This window comes from Anomaloglossus baeobatrachus, chromosome 3 (genome assembly GCF_048569485.1).
Source record: "Anomaloglossus baeobatrachus isolate aAnoBae1 chromosome 3, aAnoBae1.hap1, whole genome shotgun sequence".
NCBI classification, from domain to species: domain Eukaryota; kingdom Metazoa; phylum Chordata; class Amphibia; order Anura; family Aromobatidae; genus Anomaloglossus; species Anomaloglossus baeobatrachus.
In genome coordinates this window covers 279,903,108-279,923,182 of record NC_134355.1, presented here as the reverse complement: position 1 = coordinate 279,923,182, position 20,075 = coordinate 279,903,108, and the positions used below count along the sequence as shown (strand labels likewise).

Here is a 20,075-nt window from a genome sequence, read left to right as displayed (position 1 = left end):
AATATCAGCTGGTTCAACTGATTGCCTATAAAAAAAAAAAAAAAGTGTCTCATTACAAAAGTGCCACACAAAAAAAATCTCATGATGGGCAAAACCACAGAACTGTCTTAAAACCTCTCACCATAATTTCACCATAAACCAGCCACGACCCGCAAGAATTCAAACAGAGGAGTGAAAAGTATTATCAGAAGAGTGGTCTAAGAGCCAAGGAACACTTGTTGGGAGCTACAGAAAGTCCTGGAATCAGCAGGTACAACTGCTTCAAAGAAAACAATGCACTCAACCTCCATAGCCTTTATGCTAGCTCACCACGCAAGACTCAATTGCTGAACAAAAAAGCATGTTCAAGCTTTTAACCCCTTAACGACCTTTGACGTACTGGGTACGTCACGGTGACATGGTGCTAAACGACCCATGACGTACCCAGTACGCCATGGCGAAATCGCGGTCCCGGAGCCCCGGGGAGTCCAATTTCTTTGATTAAACGGTAGATTCGGGAAGGAGGGGACCTCTGCCTGACCTCAGGAGGGGTGGTGCCTCCTCCCCGAACCTACAGAGGCTGTGATTGGCTGACAAACGCCGCTCAGCCAATTACAGTCACTGTAATGTTCCAGCCATTGAAAATGGCTGGAACATTTAAATCCAGCGCTGATCAGTGCTGCTGTAGCACTGGCCATTGGCTGGAGCTGGGTGATTGGAGAGACCGGTCTTGTGACCGATTTCTCCAATCAATGTGGATCTGGGGCCTGTGACGTCCCTGGAAGCCGAGGAGAGTGGTGCCCATCGGTAAGTTGCTGCCCCCGCCGCCCGCCCGCCCCTGTCCCTGATCGCCCTGCCAGCCCCGCCGCTGTCTCCGATCGCCCTGCCCGCCACCGCTATCTCCGATCTCCCCGCCCGCCACCGCCGCTGTCTCCGATCGCCCCACCCACAGCGCCCGCCACCGCCAGCCCCTCCACGGGTCCAATCGCCCCGCCCGCCACCGCCAGCCCCGCTGCGGCTCCGATCGCCCCGCCGCTGCTCCCGATCCACCGCTGTCCCCGCCGCCACGCTCGCCACTGTCCCCGCCGCTGCTCCCGATCCACTGCTGTCCCCGCCGCCACGCTCGCCACTGTCCCCACCGCTGCTCCCGATCCACCACTGTCCCCGCCGTCACGCTCGCCACTGTCCCCGCCGCTGCTCCCGATCCACCGCTGTCCCCGCCGCTGCTCCCGATCCACCGCTGTCCCCGCCGCCACGCTCGCCACTGTCCCCGCCGCTGCTCCCGATCCACCGCCGCCACGCTCGCCACTGTCCCCGCCGCCACGCTCGCCACTGTCCCAGCCACCGCTCCACCGCTGTCCCCGCCGCCACTGTCCCCGCCTCCACGCTCGCCACTGTCCCCGCCGCCGTCGCACCCACCTTTTTCAGCCGCTGCTGCCCCCGAATCGGCCTCCACTGTTCCCGATCGGTGGCCGCCGCCGCCTCCTTCACCGGCTGCCCCTTCTCCATCACCACTACACCTCCTTATCCCTCCATGTGCTGCAAGCCACCTTTCCCCCACGTGGGGGGAGGGTGGCTTGCAGCACATGTGGGGGGAGGGTGACTTGCAGCACATGTGGGGGAGGGTGGCTTGCAGCACATGTGGGGGGAGGGTGGCTTGCAGCACATGTGGGGGGAGGGTGGCTTGCAGCACATGTGGGGGGAGGGTGACTTGCAGCACATGTGGGGGGAGGGTGGCTTGCAGCACATGTGCTGCAAGCCACCCTCCCCCCACATGTGCTGCAAGCCACCCTCCCCCCTCCATGTTCTGGGGGCCACCCTCCCCCCGGGGCCCCCCCTCCTCCATGTGCCATCTCTCTCTCCCATCAGACTCTGCCCCCCTCCCCGATCTGCTGCCTGCTCTCTCCCATCCTCTTCATCTACTGCCCCCTCTCGCCCTCCTCAATCTGTTGCCTCCTTCATCTGCTGCCTCTTCTGTCTGCTGTGATCCTGCTGCCTAGATCCATCCTGTAAGGTAGGGATCCCCATCTCACCTCCCTCCCCCCCATCCGCTGCGCCCTTTCCCATCTCACCTCCCTCCCCCCCATCCTCCGCCGCTCCTCCATCTGCTGCGCCATTTCCCATCATCCATCCGCTGCGCCCTTTCCCATCCTCTGCCGCTCCTCCATCCGCTGCGCCATTTCCCATCATCCACCCGCTGTGCCCTTTCCCATCTTCCATCCGCTGCGCCCTTTCTCATCTGCCGCCCCGCCCTCTCGCATCGCATTATCCAGCGCAGTTGCTCGCTTCTAGACTGCAGTGGATGATGCGATGCGAGACTCGTGCATTGCTCTCACGTTTGGCACTGGTCTTAGTGGCAGGCGCTCATATTTTTTTTTTTTTATTTATTTTTTTACTGATGTCTGTATTTTTTATTTCGCCAAACTAATTTTTTTGTATGGAGGGGGGGGGGTCTAGTTTCCAAAATGGGATCACATGTAGGGGAGCTCCATTGTTTAGGCACCTCAGGGGGTCTCCAAATGCAACATGGCGTCTGCTAATAATTCCAATCAATTTTTTCCTGTGAAATGGCGCTCCTTCTCTTCTGAGCCCCGCCGTACGCCCAAACAATTGATTTCCACCACATATGAGATACCTGTGTACTCAGGAGAAATTGCACAATACATTTTATGGTGCATTTTTTCCTGATACCCTTGTGAAAAAAAAGCTACCTGTTTGAAAAAACAATTTTGTGGTAAAAAAAAAGAATAAAATATTTTCACGGCTGAACATTACAAACGTTTGTGAAGCCTCCAGGGGTTCAAAGTGCTCACTAAACAGCTAGATAAATTCCATGAGGGGTCTAGTTTCCAAAATGGGGTCAATTGTGGGGGAGCTCCATTGTTTAGGCACTTCAGGGGGGTCTCCAAACGCAACATGGCGTCCGCTAATAATTCCAACCAATTTTGCTGTGAAATGGCGCTCCTTGCCTTCCGAGTATTGCTGTGTGCCCAAACATTTGATTTCCACCACATATGGGGTATCTGCATACTCAGGAGAAAATGCACAATACATTTTATGGTGCATTTTTTCCAGATACCCTTGTGATAAAAAAAAGCTACCTGGTTGAAGCAACAGTTTTGTGGTAAAAAAAAATTTTTTTCTTTTCACGGCTCAACGTTATTAACTTCTGTGAAGCCCCCAGGGGTTCAAAGTGCACATCAAACATCTAGAAAAAATATTTGAGGGCTCTAGTTTCCAAAATGTGGTCACTTATGGGGGAGCTCCATTGTTTAAGCACCTCAGGGACTCTTCAAACCCGACATGGCGTCCGCTAATGAGTGCAGTTAATTTTGCACTCAAAAATTCAAATGGCGCTCCTTGCCTTCCGAGTCCTGCCGTGTGCCCAAACATTTGATTTCCACCACATATGAGGTATCTGTGTACTCCGGAGAAAATGCACGATACATTTTATGATTCATTTTTCCTGATACCCTTGTGAAAATACTAATTTTTATGGCTAAAGTAACATTTTTGTGTAAAAAAAGAGTAAAATTTTCATTTTTTCTTCTACATTGCTTTGGTTGCTGTGAAGCTCCTAAAGGGTTAATAAACTTCTTGAATGTGGTTTTGAGCAGAGTGAGGGGTGCAGATTTTAGAATGGGGTCACTTTTGGGTATTTTCTGTCACCTAGGTTTCTCAAATCACTCCAAATGTGATGTGGTACCTAAAAAATTTTTTTTGGTAAATTTTGTTGGAAAGATGAGAAATTGCTTATGAACTTTGAACCCTTCTAACTTCCTAACGGAAATTTTTTTTTTTTCAAAAATTGCGCTGGTGTAAAGCAGACAAGTGGGAAATGTTATTTAGTAACTATTTTGTGTGACATATCTCTCAGATTTATGGGCAGAACATTTCAAATTTTGAAAATTGCAAAATTTTCAAAATTTTCGCCAAATTTCCGAAATTTTCACAAATAAACGCAAAACATAATCGGCCTAAATTTACCACTGACATGAAGTACAATATGTCACGAAAAAACAATGTCAGAATCGCCAGGATACGTTGAAGTGTTCCAGAGTTATAACCTGTCAAAGTGACACTGGTCAAAATTGCAAAAAATGGCCGGGTCATTAAGGTGAAAAACAGGCTGGGGGCTGAAGGGGTTAAAGTTTGCTCAACAACATTTAGACAAGCCAGTGAATTACTGGGAAAATACAGTCTTGTCAGATGAGACCAAAATTAAGCTCTTTGGATTCCATAATACACAGCATGTTTGGAGGCCAAAAGGCACTGCATATCCCCCCCAAACCCCATACCAACAGTGCAGTTTGCAGGTGGGAACATCATGGTGAGGGGCTGTTTTTCAGCATACGGACTGACCAACTTCATATAATTGAAGGAAGGATGTATGGACAAATGTACTGAGATATTTTTCATAAAAAAACTGCTGCCATCTACCAGGATGATTAAAATGAACTGAGGATGGACATTTCAGCAACACATTGATTCCAAACACAGCCAAGGAAACTCAATTTGTTTCAGAGAATAGAAAATAAACTGCTAGAATGGCCCAGCCAATCTCCTGACCTGAATAAAATAGAATTTATGGAAGGAGCCAAAGCTCAGAGAAGGAGACCACGGAACCTTGAGAATTTGAAGAGTACTTGTATGGAGGAATGAGTCAAAATTATACCTAAGAAATGCATGAGATTAGTTTCTCTATACATCCAGGCGTCTTGAAGCGGTCATTATCAACAAAGGATTTCAGTATTAATGTTCAATACTTTCTCCCTCTGTCATTTAAATATCATTAAACTTATGTGTGCCGCCCCCGTGCCAGCAGCCGGGCTGCTGTTCGGATCCGGATGCGCGGTGTCTTGAAGTCACTTGAAGTCTTCACCCCCGTCTGGTTAATTACCGGATCGCGTGAAGCTACTTTCCAGCCTGGGGTCCACGTACCCTGTCGTGCCCTGGCCCCTGCCCGGTGATAGCTCTAGGCCGCCGGCTGCCCTCCTCGGCTGTCCGTGCCCCCTGACACTATCCCCTGCGACTGGGGTTCCAGCTCCTACCGAGCCCAGACCAACGTCTGCCACTTAGTACACAGGAGCTCTCCTCCGTGACCTCTCCCTCCCGGAGAGTCACTTCTCCTTTCCACTCCACTGCTCAACTCCAACTCAACTCAACTGTCAATTTCTCCACTTTCCTCTCACCAAACCCCCATATGGGCGGCCCTATTCCCTTCAGGCCCCCCCAATGGTGTGTCTGGTGGGTAAAGTGTGAAGTGTTCCTAGGATTTCGATTGGCTAAGCTGTTAGCAACACCAAAGAACCAGGACCCGTAACCAAGGAGGAGTGGATACTGTGCAGAAGGGCAGATTGCACAATACCTTGTGATGACCTGATAGGCCAGGGCATCACATATAGACATACAAAGGTTTGATTTATATCGAGAAAGAAATTGGTGTCAATAGTACCTTTAGAAATATATTTACTTAGAAAATTGGTGGAGTATTTAATACTTATTTCTTCTGCTACACTACATACATTTTATAATATATAATATAGATAGATAGATCGATAGATCGATCAGTTGATACCAGAGGTTTACATACACTACCTAAAAAGACACATATGCATATTTTTCTCCCCATCTGACATCAAATCAGAGTAAACCTTTCCTGTTTTAGGTCATATAGGATTACCAAAATGATTTATAGTTGTCAAATCCCAGAATAATGAGAGAGAGTGGTTTAAGGCATTTTTATTACTTTCTTCACAGTCAAAAGTTTACATACATTTCATTATTTTTTTGGTACCATAGCCCTAAAACTGTATAGCGCGAGTCAAACATTTTAGATATGCTTTCACAAGCTTCTCACAATAGTTGGTAGGAATTTGGGCCCATTCCTCCAGGTAGAAATGGTGTAACTGAGCCATATTTGTAGGTCGCCTTGCTCGCGCCTGGCTTTTCAGCTTTGCCCATAAATTTTCAATAGGATTGAGATCGGGGTTTTCTGATGGCCACTCCAAAACATTGACTTTGTTATCCTTAAGCCACTTTGTAACCAGTTTGGCAGAATGCTTCTGGTCATTGTCCATTTGGAAGACACATTTCCATCCAAGCTTTAAGTTCCTAGCTGAGGTCTTAAGATGTTGCTTCAGTATTGCCACATAATCTCTTTCCTCATGATGCCATCTATTTTGTGAAGTGCACCAGTCCCTCCTGCAGCAAACAACCCCACAACATGATGAAACACCCCTATGTTTCACAGTTGGAATGGTGTTCTTAGGCTTCAAAGATACTGCCTTTTTCCTCCAAATGTAATGATGGTCATTATGGCCAAACAGATGAATTTTAGTTTTGTCAGACCACAGAACATGTCTCAAAAAATTAAGGTCTGTGTCCCTGTGTGCATTTGCAAACATTAATCTCATTTTTTTAGGTTTCTTTTGGAGTAATGTCTTCTTCCTGGCAGAGTGGCCTTTAAGCCCATGTTGATACAGTACTCATTTCACTGTGGATAATGACACAATCTTACCAGCTTCTGTCAGCATCTTCACAGGGTCTTTTGCTTTTGTGCTTGGGTTGATATGCACATGTCTGACCAAAGCATGTTCATCTCTGGTACACAGGACCCATCTCCTTCCTGAGCGGTATGATGGCTGGACATTCCTGTCTTGTTTGTACTTGCATATATTTGTTTGTACAGATGAACAAGGCACCTTCAGGTATCTGGAAATTGCACCCAAGAATGGACCAGATTGTGCAAGTCCACAATTCTTTTCCTGAGATCTTGGCTGAATTCTTTTGACTTTCCCATGATGCTACACAAAGAAGCAGTGTGTTTCAGGTGTGCATTACAATGCATCCACAGATGTGCCTCTAACTCAGATGTTTTGCCAATAAACCTATCAGAAGCTTTAAAAGACATTACATCATCATATGGGCTGTCCCATATTGTTTAAAGGCATAGTACTCTTAGTGTATGGAAACTTTTGACTTTGTGGAAAGTAATAAAAATGCCTTAAAACATTCTCTCTCATTATTCTGGAATTTGGCAAATATAAATCATTTTGGTAATTATAATTGACCAAAAACAAGAAAGGTTTATTCTGATTTCAGGTCAGATAGTGAGGAAAAACATGCAGATGTGTTGTTTTTTTTTTCGAGCGTATAGAAACTTCTGGTTTCAACTGTGTTATATTTATGCATTTATTATTTTTTCATTAATAGTGGAGCTCAGGTCAGTGCCAACATGCTGCAAATGGAATGTATGCCAATAGCAGATGGACTTTGGATATATATCTACATACTTATCTACGGTAACTATCTATCTACACACACATATGCATCTATATACATACATAAACACAATTATCAACGATTCCCAGTTTAGCTCACACACTGAATGCAGAAATCTACACATCAGTAGAGTGATCAAGCAACTAGGCATCCAATAGAGCCATGGGGGCCTGAAAATTGAGTTATTTTTTATAATTTATTGCACTAAGCCATTTTTTACAACACAAGTGTCTATTCAGTATAAAAACCCATGCTATCAATTTAGCAGCCAAAGTCCATCTGGTATTGGCATGCAATTCATTTGCAGCATGTTGGCTCTGACCAGAGCTCCAATATTAATGAAAAATAATCTGTACTATGTTCCTTCTAACAGCTGTAATGTTATAATAAAACACAATTTACATACCATATGTTGGTAAGAGAAAAAGATTTAGTGGTACCATTAGCAGGACAAAACAGCCAAGTGCAATAAATGGCACCTCATATCCAAACGATTGATAGAGAACTCCTCCTATGGGTGGACCCAGGACAAGGCCCAGCCCAGTGAAAATTTCAAGAGAACCCTGTGTATTAAAAGGGAAAAATATAATTTATTATTGGGGAACTCCACTCCATCATAAATATAGCAAACAATGTGTTTAGCAGTCTGGAACATAAAAAAATTATAAGATAGGCCACGGTATTTTAGGATCTATAAAATCCCCGGTGTAAAAGGTATAAAAAGGTGCAAGTTATCCTATTACTTTTCTCTAGGATATTTTATTATCTACCTCTATTATTGAAAATGTTAGTAACCTTGCATATATTTATAACTAGCTGTAGTACCCGGGCGTTGCCCGAGATAGTAACCGTTTCTGTCTCTTTCCCTGTCTGTCTCTATGTCTATGTGTCTCTCTGTCTGTCTCTGTATCAGTCTCTGTCTCTTTCTATCTCTGTGTATGTCTGTCTGGCTCTTTTCCAGGTCTGGCTCTGTCTGTCTGTTTCTCTGTCTGTTTGTGTCTCTCTTGCTCGCTCTCTTTCCTTGTCTGTCTGTGCCTGTCTCTTTTCCGGTCTGTCTGTCTGCTTCTGTCTCTCTGTCTGTCTGTCTCTGTGTCTCCCCACTGACCTCATATTACCTCACACACAAGCTTGTTATACTATGATTGGTTGCTATAGGAATGAAAGACAATCAGAGCTGCTAATAAAAACCTGTGGCTTCCAGCTCCATTGACTCTAATGGATGCAGGATTTTTGGAGAGCAAGGGGCACTTTGTACACTACGACATCGCAAGCCGATGCTTGCGATGCCGAGTGCGATAGTCCTCGCCCCCGTCGCAGCTGCGATATCTAGTGATAGCTGCCGTAGTGAACATTATCGCTACGGCAGCTTCACATGCACTCACCTGCCCTGCGACGTCACTCTGGCTGGCGAACCGCCTCCTTATTAAGGGGCGGGTCGTGCGGCGTCACTGCGACGTCACACGTAAACATCCCGCCCACCTCCTTCCTTCAGCATAGCCGGCATGAGCTGCGGGAAGCAGGTAAGGTGATGTTCCTCGCTCCTACGGCTTCATACACCGCGATGTGTGCTGCCGCATGAGCGAGGAACAACATCGTACCGTTGCAGCAGTGTAATTATGGAATTCCCCGACACTACACCGATGATACGATTACGCCGCTCGTTAATCGTATCATCTAGGATTTACACACTACGATGTCGAGAGCGACGCCGCAAGTGCGTCACTTTCGATTTGACCCCACCGACATCGCACCTGCGATGTCGTAGTGTGCAAAGTGCCCCTAACTGTAAAGTGCAGGGTTAAATTTTCCAGTCAAAACATAGTCTATGACATTCCCTGAGTCACATGAGGCGCCTGTGCAAAATTTCGTGATTGTAAATGCGACGAAGTGGATTCCTTTAGCGGACATACGCACATAGATATATACACACATACATACACACACTCAGCTTTATATATTAGACTAGCTGTAGTACCCAGGCGTTGCCCGGGATAGTAACTGTCTCTCTTCGAGTTTCTGACTGTCTCTGTGTGTCTGTCTCTGTGTGTATACGTTTCCCTGTATCAGTCTCTCTGTCTGTCTCTATCTCTGTATCTCTATGTCTCTCTCTTTCTCGGCGTCTGTCTGTCTCTTTCCAGGGCTGTCTCTTTCCAGGGCTGTCTGTCTGTATCAGTCTCTCCACCGACATCTTATTACCTCACACATAAGCTTCTTATACTAAGGCGGGCTTTGCACGCTGCGACATCAGTAACAATGTGTTACCGATGCTGCAGCGATAGTCACGCCCCCGTCGCACGTGCAATATCTAGTGATAGCTGCCGTAGCGATTATTATCGCTACGGCAGTTTCACATGCACTCACCTGCCGTGCGACGTCCCTCTGGCCGGCGACCCGCCTCCTTCCTAAGGGGGCGGGTCGTGCGGCGTCACAGCGACGTCACACGGCAGGCGGCCAATTGAAGTGGAGGGGCGGAGATTAGCAGGATGTAAACATCCCGCCCACCTTCGTCCTTCCCATTGCAGCCGGCGGCAGGTAAGGTGATGTTCCTCGCTCCTGCGGCTTCATACACAGCGATGTGTGCTGCCGCAGGAGCGAGGAACAACATCGCACCTGTCGCTGCACAGGCATTATGGAAATGTCGGAAGCTGCAGCGATGATACGATAACGACGCTTTTGCGCTCGTTCATCGTATCAAAAAGGATTTGCACGTTGCGATATCGACTGCGACGCCGGATGTGCGTCACTTTCGATTTGACCCCATCGACATCGCACGTGCAATGTCGCAACGTGCAAAGTCGCCCTAACAGTTTATTTTCTTCCTATAGCAACCATTGACAGTTGCTATTAATAGCCTCTAGCGCCCACCTCCATTCAGTTTAATGGAGACATGTTTTTTGGAGAGTAACTGTAAAGCGCAGGGTTAAATTTTCCTGTCAAAACATAGCCTATGACATTCCCTGAGTCACATGGGGCGTCTGTGCAAAATTTCTTGATTGTAAATGCGCCGGTGCGGATTCCTTTAGCGGACACACACACACACACACACACGCACATACACACAGCTTTATATATTAGATTGTATACATACACACAAGATGTACTACAATTGGTATTGTCTTTTTGTAACTAATTATACACGGATAACTTACCATTGCAGTGGCTATATTGTTAGGAAATGCCTGTGCCAGAATGGAAGATGATGCTGTAATTGAAGCACCAAAGCCCACAGCATCCACAGATCTCACCAAAAAGCACAAAGCTATGAATACTGTTCCTTCTGAAGCCTTATCAAGCAACCTTGAATAAAAATTATTGAAAAAAAAATACATTGGTATTTGAAGAATTCATATACTCCCTTGAGGATATAATATTTTGTATCATAGCTCATTCACAAGGTACTGATATATTAACAAAGCACCATACATAAAACCTTATAAAATACAAATAGTTTCATTGTTGTCCCACTTCATAGCACAATATGTACTTCTAAGAATGAAATATTGATTAGATCCTAGTGAGGATAAGCGGTACAATTGCCCAAGGGCTTCCACCATCAAGTTCTCTTCAGCCCTTCCACAGCATTTCCAATTATCTAAAATATTTATTACATGTTTGAGATAGTAATTATGCACTAGGCACTACCTTTTCTGATTCTCAGGTCAACCTTCTTTATAGGCGCTCACATGGCCCTTCACGTTGCATCAGAATTCAGGAAAACTCATATAAAGTGGTAACTAGGTGGTACACTACGCCAGTGCAGTCGCACCAATGGTATACTTCCTCTTCCTCAACGTGCTGGAGGTGTGGGGCTGAGGAAGGCACGTACATTCACATATGGTGGGGTTGCCCGATAATTAGTTCTTTTTGGCAGGACATCTCACTGCTAGTGTCGTCTCTTGTGGGCGGTAAAGTCCAGCCTACCCCAGAAATGGTCCTACTCAATTTTCCGGTCTGGCCAGCTAATAACTCTGTCAAAACTGGCGGCCATTGTTGTAGCAGCATGTAAGCTTTTAGTCCCTACCCTTTGGCTTACACCCAATATCCTGTCAAAAAAACAAGTACTCAGCAAAATAGACCTCTTATTCCACACCGAGGAATTGGCCTCCCTCTCCCAACTTAGGCTGCTATCACACTACGTTTTTTTAGTATGCGTCATGAACGTTTTTTTGCTGCAAAAGTGGATCCTGTTTTTGCAGAGAAAAACGCATGCAAACGCATGTGTTATTTTGCAGGATCCTGTCACTTGAAGTTTATGGGCGGGCATTGGAGTCATGTGATCAAGAGTGAGGGGAACTGAACGTGAGACTGGGAGCCGGCATCTGACAGCTGCCGAGGCTCGTAACAAAGGTAAACATCGGGTAACTTGCTTGGATACCCGATATTTACCTTTGGTTACGAGCGTCTGCAGCTGCTAGGAGCCGGGCTCCCTGCACATGTAACCAAGGTAAACATCGGGTATCCAAGCAAGTTACCCGATGTTTACCTTGGTTACGAGCCTCGCAGCTCTCAGGCGGGGGAGAGAGGGACTGATCACACCAGGCTGGTTTCTGGGCATGCTCAGTAGAGCAAGCAGGATCCTGTCTATCAGCATGCCAGCGTTCACATACGTTTGCGTGCAGTATAGTCAGGATCCAGCAATTTGCAGTATTTGGACGTAGCTCAAAAACGCTACAAGTAGTGTTTTTGAAAAAAGTTAAAAAACTGCAAGTCGCTGGATCCTCACTATAACGCATGCAAACGCAGGTGAACGCATGTTGACGCGAGTCCATTGCAAATGCATTGAAATGAAAACGCATTTGCACTGGATCCGTTTTTGCGTTAAAAAAACGTTCAGGACACATGTTAAAAAAACGTAGTGTGAAAGCAGCCTTAGCTTAGATTCCTTCCACAAGGTTTCAAACCCTTGGATGACCTTTAGGAAGTCCACAGAATATCAATAACTGCAGCTGAAAAGGAAACACTCGAGTGATGCTAAAAATCAGACTGCCCTCAGAAATGATGAGCCATACCTTTCCTCACCAAGTACCCCCTCTCTCACTTGAATGCTACTAGAGTATACCCATCTCTTATTTCCGAACGATGGACAATGTCTTGGAACTTTATATGCTGACATAGTCTTTTCGAAATTCGCTCTGATGAGATGTGCATATGATCTAATGAGAAATGTTATGTTATATGTGTTGAAAATTTAATAAACAAAACATTGAAAAGAAAAAAAGAGATAGTGTAACGGGGGCAGGGGGCGCCTCAGGGGGTGAAGTCATGGTCTCCTGCCCCAAGGGCGACAGGCTGACCCCCAGCCCGACCGTCACTAGTAAAGCAGGAGTGTTGTTGGGGCAGAGTGTGGATGGCAGGGACACATTCATATCAGCACCTTGACTCTCAGCAACGCCTTTCTCCTTCGGCTCGCCGGCTCCTTTATCATTCACAGAAAAGAGTCGTTGACAGGCAGCTGATAAACTAAACAACAGTTTATTGTACAAGGTTTCCATGCTTTGCTTGCATCCCATTCTCAGCAGCAGGTTTACTTCAGTAACACAATTCTAACGTTACAGGTTCTCTTTACAGCACACTTCTTACTGACGGTTTCCTTTTTTCACTGCCTTAAACACTTTCCTCCGGACACTTTCCTTCACCTGCAGGGGCCACGTGTTACCCCCCTGATAGCTGCACTCCAACCCGGGTTTAGTCAAGCCCTATCTCAGGGGTTTTTCAGACTATGGGGCGGCTCCAGTACACACTACCGGCTCCGGACAAGTCCCGACTTTTCCACCTTTCCTCAAAGGTTTATTCGGTTTTCTCGCTACGGGCGTTCCAGTCTCCCGAAGGTCCCGTCTATAGGCGTTCCTGCTGACCTCCACTTCTCTGCCAAAGCACCCACTCCCACACTCTGCCCAGTCACCTCAGACTGAGCTCTAGCCCTGCATTCAGAGCCCATCCTCCAAATAGGCTACACCACTACTCCGTCCCTGCCACTGTTACCAGGGGAACCACCTAATATGTACTGATACCTAGTGGGGAAAACCATTTATCACCTAACACAACAGGTCACATTTTATTATTACGGTCGACATTCGCCACCACACCATGTGGCGTTTTCAGGGGGGAATTCTCTCTTCCTGCTCGGGGGTCCGACTACCCCCTTACACAAAACATTGAAAAGAAAAAGAGATAGTAATTATACACTTTTCACTAATATTTCCTAATCAAGGAGTGCAGTGCTTACAAGCTAGTGCTTGTGAACGCTGCTCTGAAGCCGGCTGGAGTTGGTGAGCTTGAGCTCCTCTCCGCTCTCCAATGCTGCAGAAGCTCACAGTTTGGGCTAGCGGCAGAGACATGCCACTGGCATGAATTGTAACTAATCAGTAGGTCAATGCCCCCTGGCACGAAGGAAGCTGGGAGGCAAAAAAGTGGTGAAGATATCTTATATCCTGAAGATAGAATATGAGAAAAGTCTCCTAAAACGGAAATAAAATCCTAAGGTTTCCAAGCATCATGTGAAATTGTTTGCATATTGGCCTTTACAAGCCTTCATCTGACCCTGGTATTGATATTTATTTCAGTGACAGAGTTAATCATGTAAAAAATGTGGGGTACGTTTTCACGTATATATCAATAGCGGAGATCAAGTATTCCTTAATGGCAGTGTGCTGGCGTGTAGTGTATATATACGTCTGTATATTGCCTATATATTGGCCATATAACAGATTTGTTCACCAGTACATTCATTTTATACTAAATGTGCGCAGGCCCTTCTTTGCAGGGGTGGCGTGGCCCCCTCCCGGGCACCATTATTTCATTTAGTGCCTGGTTGAGGACACGTGGAGGTGAGTCATTAGAACTAAGGACCATCGATATTTAGTTACACTTTGACGTTGCTGGATGGCTTTTGACAGGGCTAGTGTTCACACGCAGGGAAGGGTCGCGGCATTGGACAAACAAGGGGGCCCACTCGCCGTCAGAAGGGTTGGTGATCAGATCTGTGGCCCCCGGGCAGATTTCTGGGGACCGCAGTGCTTAGGCCGGCAGACACGTTTGGCTGTCTCTCAGCCTTTTAAACCCGCAAATGCAGCATTCACTGCTGAACGCTGAGTACACTGAACTTCATCCGTGGGTGGATTTAGCAAGCGATGCTCTCCCATCCCATGGATTATGAGCGGCCACAGCGTGTCCACCAGAGCTGTCTGCCACCCCAGTAATATGTATGCCACCAGAGTGGTCTTCCCACACTGCAGCTATGTGTATGCCCCCCCCAGAGCTGTATACCCCAACTCCAGCAAAGTGTATATCCCTATAGAGTTGTCTGCCCCCACCCCAGTAGCATGCATGTCCCTCAGTTCTGCATGTCCCTTGAATAATGTGTATGCCGCCCTGCCTCCCCTGTGATGCACTTGCCCCTCCCCTTTCTGTGATGTATATACTGTAGACCCTATGTCTCCAGTGATGTAAACACAGCAGTGTTAGTGCACTATGAGCTGCCATGTCTGTTAGTGCCGGCCTTCGTGCAGTGCTCCCTGCACAGCCACATGCCTGGAAGGAAGTGGACAAGAGACAATCCGGGGGAGGCGAGTGAGGCTGCTGCCGGCTTCCCCATATTATAAATATTTCTACTGTGTCTGTGTGTTTATGTATGATGTGTATATCTATGTATGTCAGTGTACATGACTGTGTATAGATTTAGGTCTGTTTATATGTGTTTTTGTGAATTTGTCTTCAAATATGTATATGCATGTATGCTTGTATGTGTAAATGTTTTTGTATGTGCATGTCTGTATGTCTATGGGGGCTCACCGAGAGGCTTCGCTCGGGGCCCACAAAAACCTGGAGCCAGCTTTGGCTTTTCTGTGTTAGATCAAAAAATGTTAGGTACCTTCTATTTGTAATGCTTACAGCAATAGTGGAGATCATGTATTCATTAATCGCAGTGGGCTGACGCTTTATGTATATATTTGTATAGTGGCCACATATTCGTGCAATTTAAAATTAAAACAGAGTTACTAGTCACGTACCCAAAAAGAATAGTGGCAACTCCTGAAAGGGACAAACCAGCTACAAACATAAATTTTGCTCCAATTTGAACAATCTGGAATATTAATAAAAAAAAAAAATCTGTTATAGGAATAATTAGTAGCACCAGAATTTATATGTGTAATACAAATAACTTGTAACAGTCTACACAGATGTTGGATTTGCTAACAAATTACTTAGTGAAAAGAATGCATAGAAATCAAAGCGTCTACTTTCTTTGTCCAGCAGACCACTCTGGCTATGGGCCTGAGAAAGCCTGCACCACATGTGGGAACAGCATGATTTTTCCTCACAAACTGTTGACCCTAGAGATGAGCGGTTCGCTTCTTGCAGCCCCAGTCCACGGTCCAGATCAGTGTTCTCTGGCTGTGGAAAGGAACCAAGCAAATATCCTAAGCTTCGGGGTACCCTGGTCTACAATTTATGTTGCTGGCCTGGAGTGACATCAAGGGTGCATCGTCGCAAAAACGTGCAAAATCGCTCATCGGTGACATGGGGGTCCATTCTCGAATATCGTTGGAGCTGCAGGTACAAAGTAGTTTGTCGCTCCTGCGGCAGCACACATCGCTCCGTGTGACGCCACAGGAACGAGGAACCTCTCCTTACCTGTCGCCGGCCACACTGCGGAAGGAAGGAGGTGGGCGGGATGTTACGTCCCTCTCCTCTCCGCCCCTCCGCTTCTATTGGGTGGCCGCTCAGTGACATCGCTGTGACGCCGCACAGACCGCCCCCTTAGAAAGGAGGCGGTTCGCCGGTCACAGCGACGTTGCAGGGAAGGCAAGTATGTGTGACGGGTCCGGGCGATGCTGTGCGGCACGGGCAGCGATTTGCCCGTGTCGCACAACCGATGGGGGCAGGAACGATATCGCAGCGTGTAAAGCGGCCTTTACTGTGAGGTGGGCTATCTATACAGAGCTATATTCTGGGGGTGCTTCATGTGGAAGTAATTAGAGTGGGGACACTGTTCACAATTATTTGGGCAGCACCATATGTGTGGATGTCCCTTATCTCTGTAGTAGTGCATTTGGGGGCACTAAGCACCTCCGCAGCCACAATATATCTGCTGCAGTAGTACCACACTGTCAGGGCATCTGGATGGGGAGTTTTTGTATCTAGAGTGATAGGAAAGGCACATAACACGGTATGTACAGTACATATGAAAACTCAGCTTGTATATGTTTAATTGTCATTCTTACATTTGTCACACGTACGTCCATCAAGATTGGGGAGGTTGGAAAAGAAATCAGGATCTAACTACAAACAGATCATCAAAGCAACTGTTACCAGTCTTTCATGCTGCTTTATAATATCAGTTCTTTTATTTCTTGAAGTACGGGAGCTAGAAATTATCCTTTATTGTAAAAATTCTATAACTGCAGGCACCAACCTGAGCTGACATGAATAATTGTCTGAATCACTTAATCTGGAAATGTTAACAACATTGAAAAACAAAACTAGTATTTGAAATAGATTTTTAATCTAAATGTTCATGTAAACAAGGAAAAAGAGAAAGAAAAAAGAGAAAATGAAAAAAAAAAAAGAACGAGAACAAGAGGGAGCCAGAGAGAACGAGAACAAGAGGGAGCAAGAGAGAATGAGAACAAGAGGGAGCAAGAGAGAACGAGAACAAGAGGGAGCCAGAGAGAACGAGAACAAGAGGGAGCCAGAGAGAACGAGAACAAGAGGGAGCCAGAGAGAACGAGAACAAGAGGGAGCCAGAGAGAACGAGAACAAGAGGGAGCCAGAGAGAACGAGAACAAGAGGGAGCAAGAGAGAACGAGAACAAGAGGGAGCCAGAGAGAACGAGAACAAGAGGGAGCCAGAGAGAACGAGAACAAGAGGGAGCCAGAGAGAACGAGAACAAGAGGGAGCAAGAGAGAACGAGAACAAGAGGGAGCAAGAGAGAACGAGAACAAGAGGGAGCAAGAGAGAACGAGAACAAGAGGGAGCAAGAGAGAACGAGAACAAGAGGGAGCCAGAGAGAACGAGAACAAGAGGGAGCCAGAGAGAACGAGAACAAGAGGGAGCAAGAGAGAACGAGAACAAGAGGGAGCCAGAGAGAACGAGAACAAGAGGGAGCCAGAGAGAACGAGAACAAGAGGGAGCAAGAGAGAACGAGAACAAGAGGGAGCCAGAGAGAACGAGAACAAGAGGGAGCCAGAGAGAACGAGAACAAGAGGGAGCAAGAGAGAACGAGAACAAGAGGGAGCAAGAGAGAACGAGAACAAGAGGGAGCAAGAGAGAACGAGAACAAGAGGGAGCAAGAGAGAACGAGAACAAGAGGGAGCAAGAGAGAACGAAAGAAAGAACGAAAGAAAAAGTGATTTCAACTGCCATATTAGGGTTTGAAAAAATCTCTTTACATAAATTACACTTTAGGTGAAAATGAAAAAGACATACTCACATACTTTCCTAGAATCAACGAGCTCAAAAAATTAAACAATGCAAAGCATCCAAATATGAAACCAACTATTGTGTTACTAACACCTTTCTTCGTTGCCTGAAAAAAGGAGGAAAAAAAAGACTGTTACAGATACATACAATTCTCTGCATGACTACTATTCTGGCACATGCTAACAGTATCAGACATGTCTATAATGCAGTCTGTTCCATTGTGGAGACCTGTTGCAGGGTTAACTAGTAAAGAAGGCCACTATAACCGGAGGGAAAACCATAACATGAGAACTAACATGCAAAATCATTCATATTTTATTAATTGAGGTAATTACTTTGTAACAAAGCAAAACTCTATAGTGAAACCATTCACTTTAAAACTTTAAGGCTATGTGCGCACTTACCGGATTTTGCCGCGGATTTGCTGCATGTTTCGCTGCAGAAAATGTTCATAACATCTCTGCAGTGAATCACCAGCAAATCCTATGGAGAAAAAAAATCCTGTGCGCACTAGGCGGAATTTGACAGCTGCATGTTTTGCTGCGGGAATCCCGCAGCAAAAACAAGTGCATGTCACTTCTTTTTCCGCACATCGCTGCGGGATTTCACTCCACTGACTCCAATGTTAATCATGAAATCCCGCAGGGAATAACGCAGGCAGCAAATTCTGTGCGGTTCACTGCGTTTTCCTGCGTTATTCCCTGCGGTATTTCGCGGTTTACCTCCGGTAATGTACATCGCTTGTCTGCGGTTTTGCAGGGAAGTGATGTCATTACAGGAAGAGGAAGCCGTGCAGAGAGTAAACACAAACACATCACACACACAGAACACATCACAGACATAGAACACATAGACACAGACACATAGAACACACATAGAATACACATAGAAAGAAAACGGAAATATAGGAAAAAAAGAACGTGGGCTCCGCTGTATATTTACCGTCCAGCCGAGGTAAGCACACAGCGGCGGCCCGGTATTCTCAGGCTGGGGAGGGAGATGGGCAGGGTTAATGTCCCCCGCCTCACTCCCCCTCCCGCAGCCGAGAATATCAGCCGCAGCTGCCCCGGCACTGTCGCATGCATTATGCGGCACTACCGGCGTGTCCTCGGCTCTTCTTGCCACCGTGTAGCAGTGGTAGCAAGGTAATACAAGGGGTTAATGGTGGTGGGGGACCACCGCCATTAACTCCAGGCTTGATCATGGCAGCGTCTATGTGACAGCTGACATGATCAACCCATAAGTAAAGTGAATAAAACACAGACACCGAAAAATCCTTTATTTTAAATAAAACAAACAAGCCTCGTTCACCCTTTTATTAACCCCCCCCAAACAAAGCTCCGGCGTAATCCACCGCTCCGGCGTCCTGCACTGCTTCCATCCAGCCGCGACTGTCACAGACACAGCGCTGAATGAAAGCAGCAGACAGCAGAGGTAATTACCGGTCATTTCCCACGGCCGGTAATGTGAACTCACTGCCGACCGTGGGAAATGCAGCGATCTGTCATCTATCTATCTATCCCTCTCTCTATCTATCTATCTATCCCTCTATCTGTCTATCTATCCCTCTATCTATTCTTCTGTCTATCTACTATCTCAGAATTAAATGACTTTTTTTTTTCTTTTTTTTTTCAATGTGCTTTATTGCATTGAATGCAATAAAGCACATCCCAACCCGCACGCGGCAAAACCGCGGCAATACCGCGAATAATACCGCGGTAAAACCGCAGCAAACCGCATGCGGTTTTCGGGTGCGGTTTCCCGCGGTTTTTTACCGCGGGTGCGGTAATCTTTGAGAGCATGCGGAATTTTCACAAGAAAATTCCATTTCCCAGTGCGCACAGAGCCTAAAGGGATAATAGGGCCCTTTACAGCTGAAGCAATATATGGCTAGAGATCAATTGTTGTGAAACTACTAGACTTCCTAGTGATCATCGTTGCACTTTATCAGAAAAGTAGATACAACTTATCACAGCAATACATTGCAGTTTGATAAGTTTAGGTGTAGCTTTAAAATGACATATTGCATAAATCTAATATATAAAGCTGAATCTCTGTGTGTGTGTGTGTGTGTGTGTGTGTGTCCGTATGTGTCCGGGTTTGGCATCTGCACCGTCGTGGCTGCGTCTGGACCCTGAGAGCGTCATAGGCTATGTTATGAGGCCAAATTTTAACCCCACGCATTCCAATTTACCAATCAATTTTGCCCCTATCTACATAATGGGGAAAAAGTGAAACGAAAAGTGTATCCGCACCATCGCATTTACAATCACGAATTTTTGCACAGACACCTCATGTGACCCAGGGAACGTCGCAGACTATGTTTTGACAGGAAAATTTAACCCTGCACTTTACAGTTACTCTCCAAAAAACATGCCTCCATTAAAGTA

At 46.3% G+C, this 20,075-nt stretch overlaps 2 protein-coding genes across 2 annotated transcripts in view; one reads left to right on the top strand and one right to left on the bottom strand.

Moving 5' to 3' along the window:
* The window catches only part of RPS12 (ribosomal protein S12), a 338,406-nt gene that overhangs the window by 169,696 nt on the left and 148,635 nt on the right, over positions 1 to 20,075 (top strand). The window lies entirely within an intron of this gene.
* The window catches only part of SLC18B1 (solute carrier family 18 member B1), a 144,729-nt gene that overhangs the window by 65,890 nt on the left and 58,764 nt on the right, over positions 1 to 20,075 (bottom strand). The window contains exons 3-6 of the mRNA XM_075338262.1: positions 17,696 to 17,791; positions 15,273 to 15,346; positions 10,413 to 10,560; positions 7,670 to 7,826 (exon numbers count right to left, since the gene is read on the bottom strand). Coding sequence (XP_075194377.1) covers positions 7,670 to 7,826; positions 10,413 to 10,560; positions 15,273 to 15,346; positions 17,696 to 17,791 — 475 coding nt within the window. The remainder of the gene's footprint in view (positions 1 to 7,669; positions 7,827 to 10,412; positions 10,561 to 15,272; positions 15,347 to 17,695; positions 17,792 to 20,075) is intronic.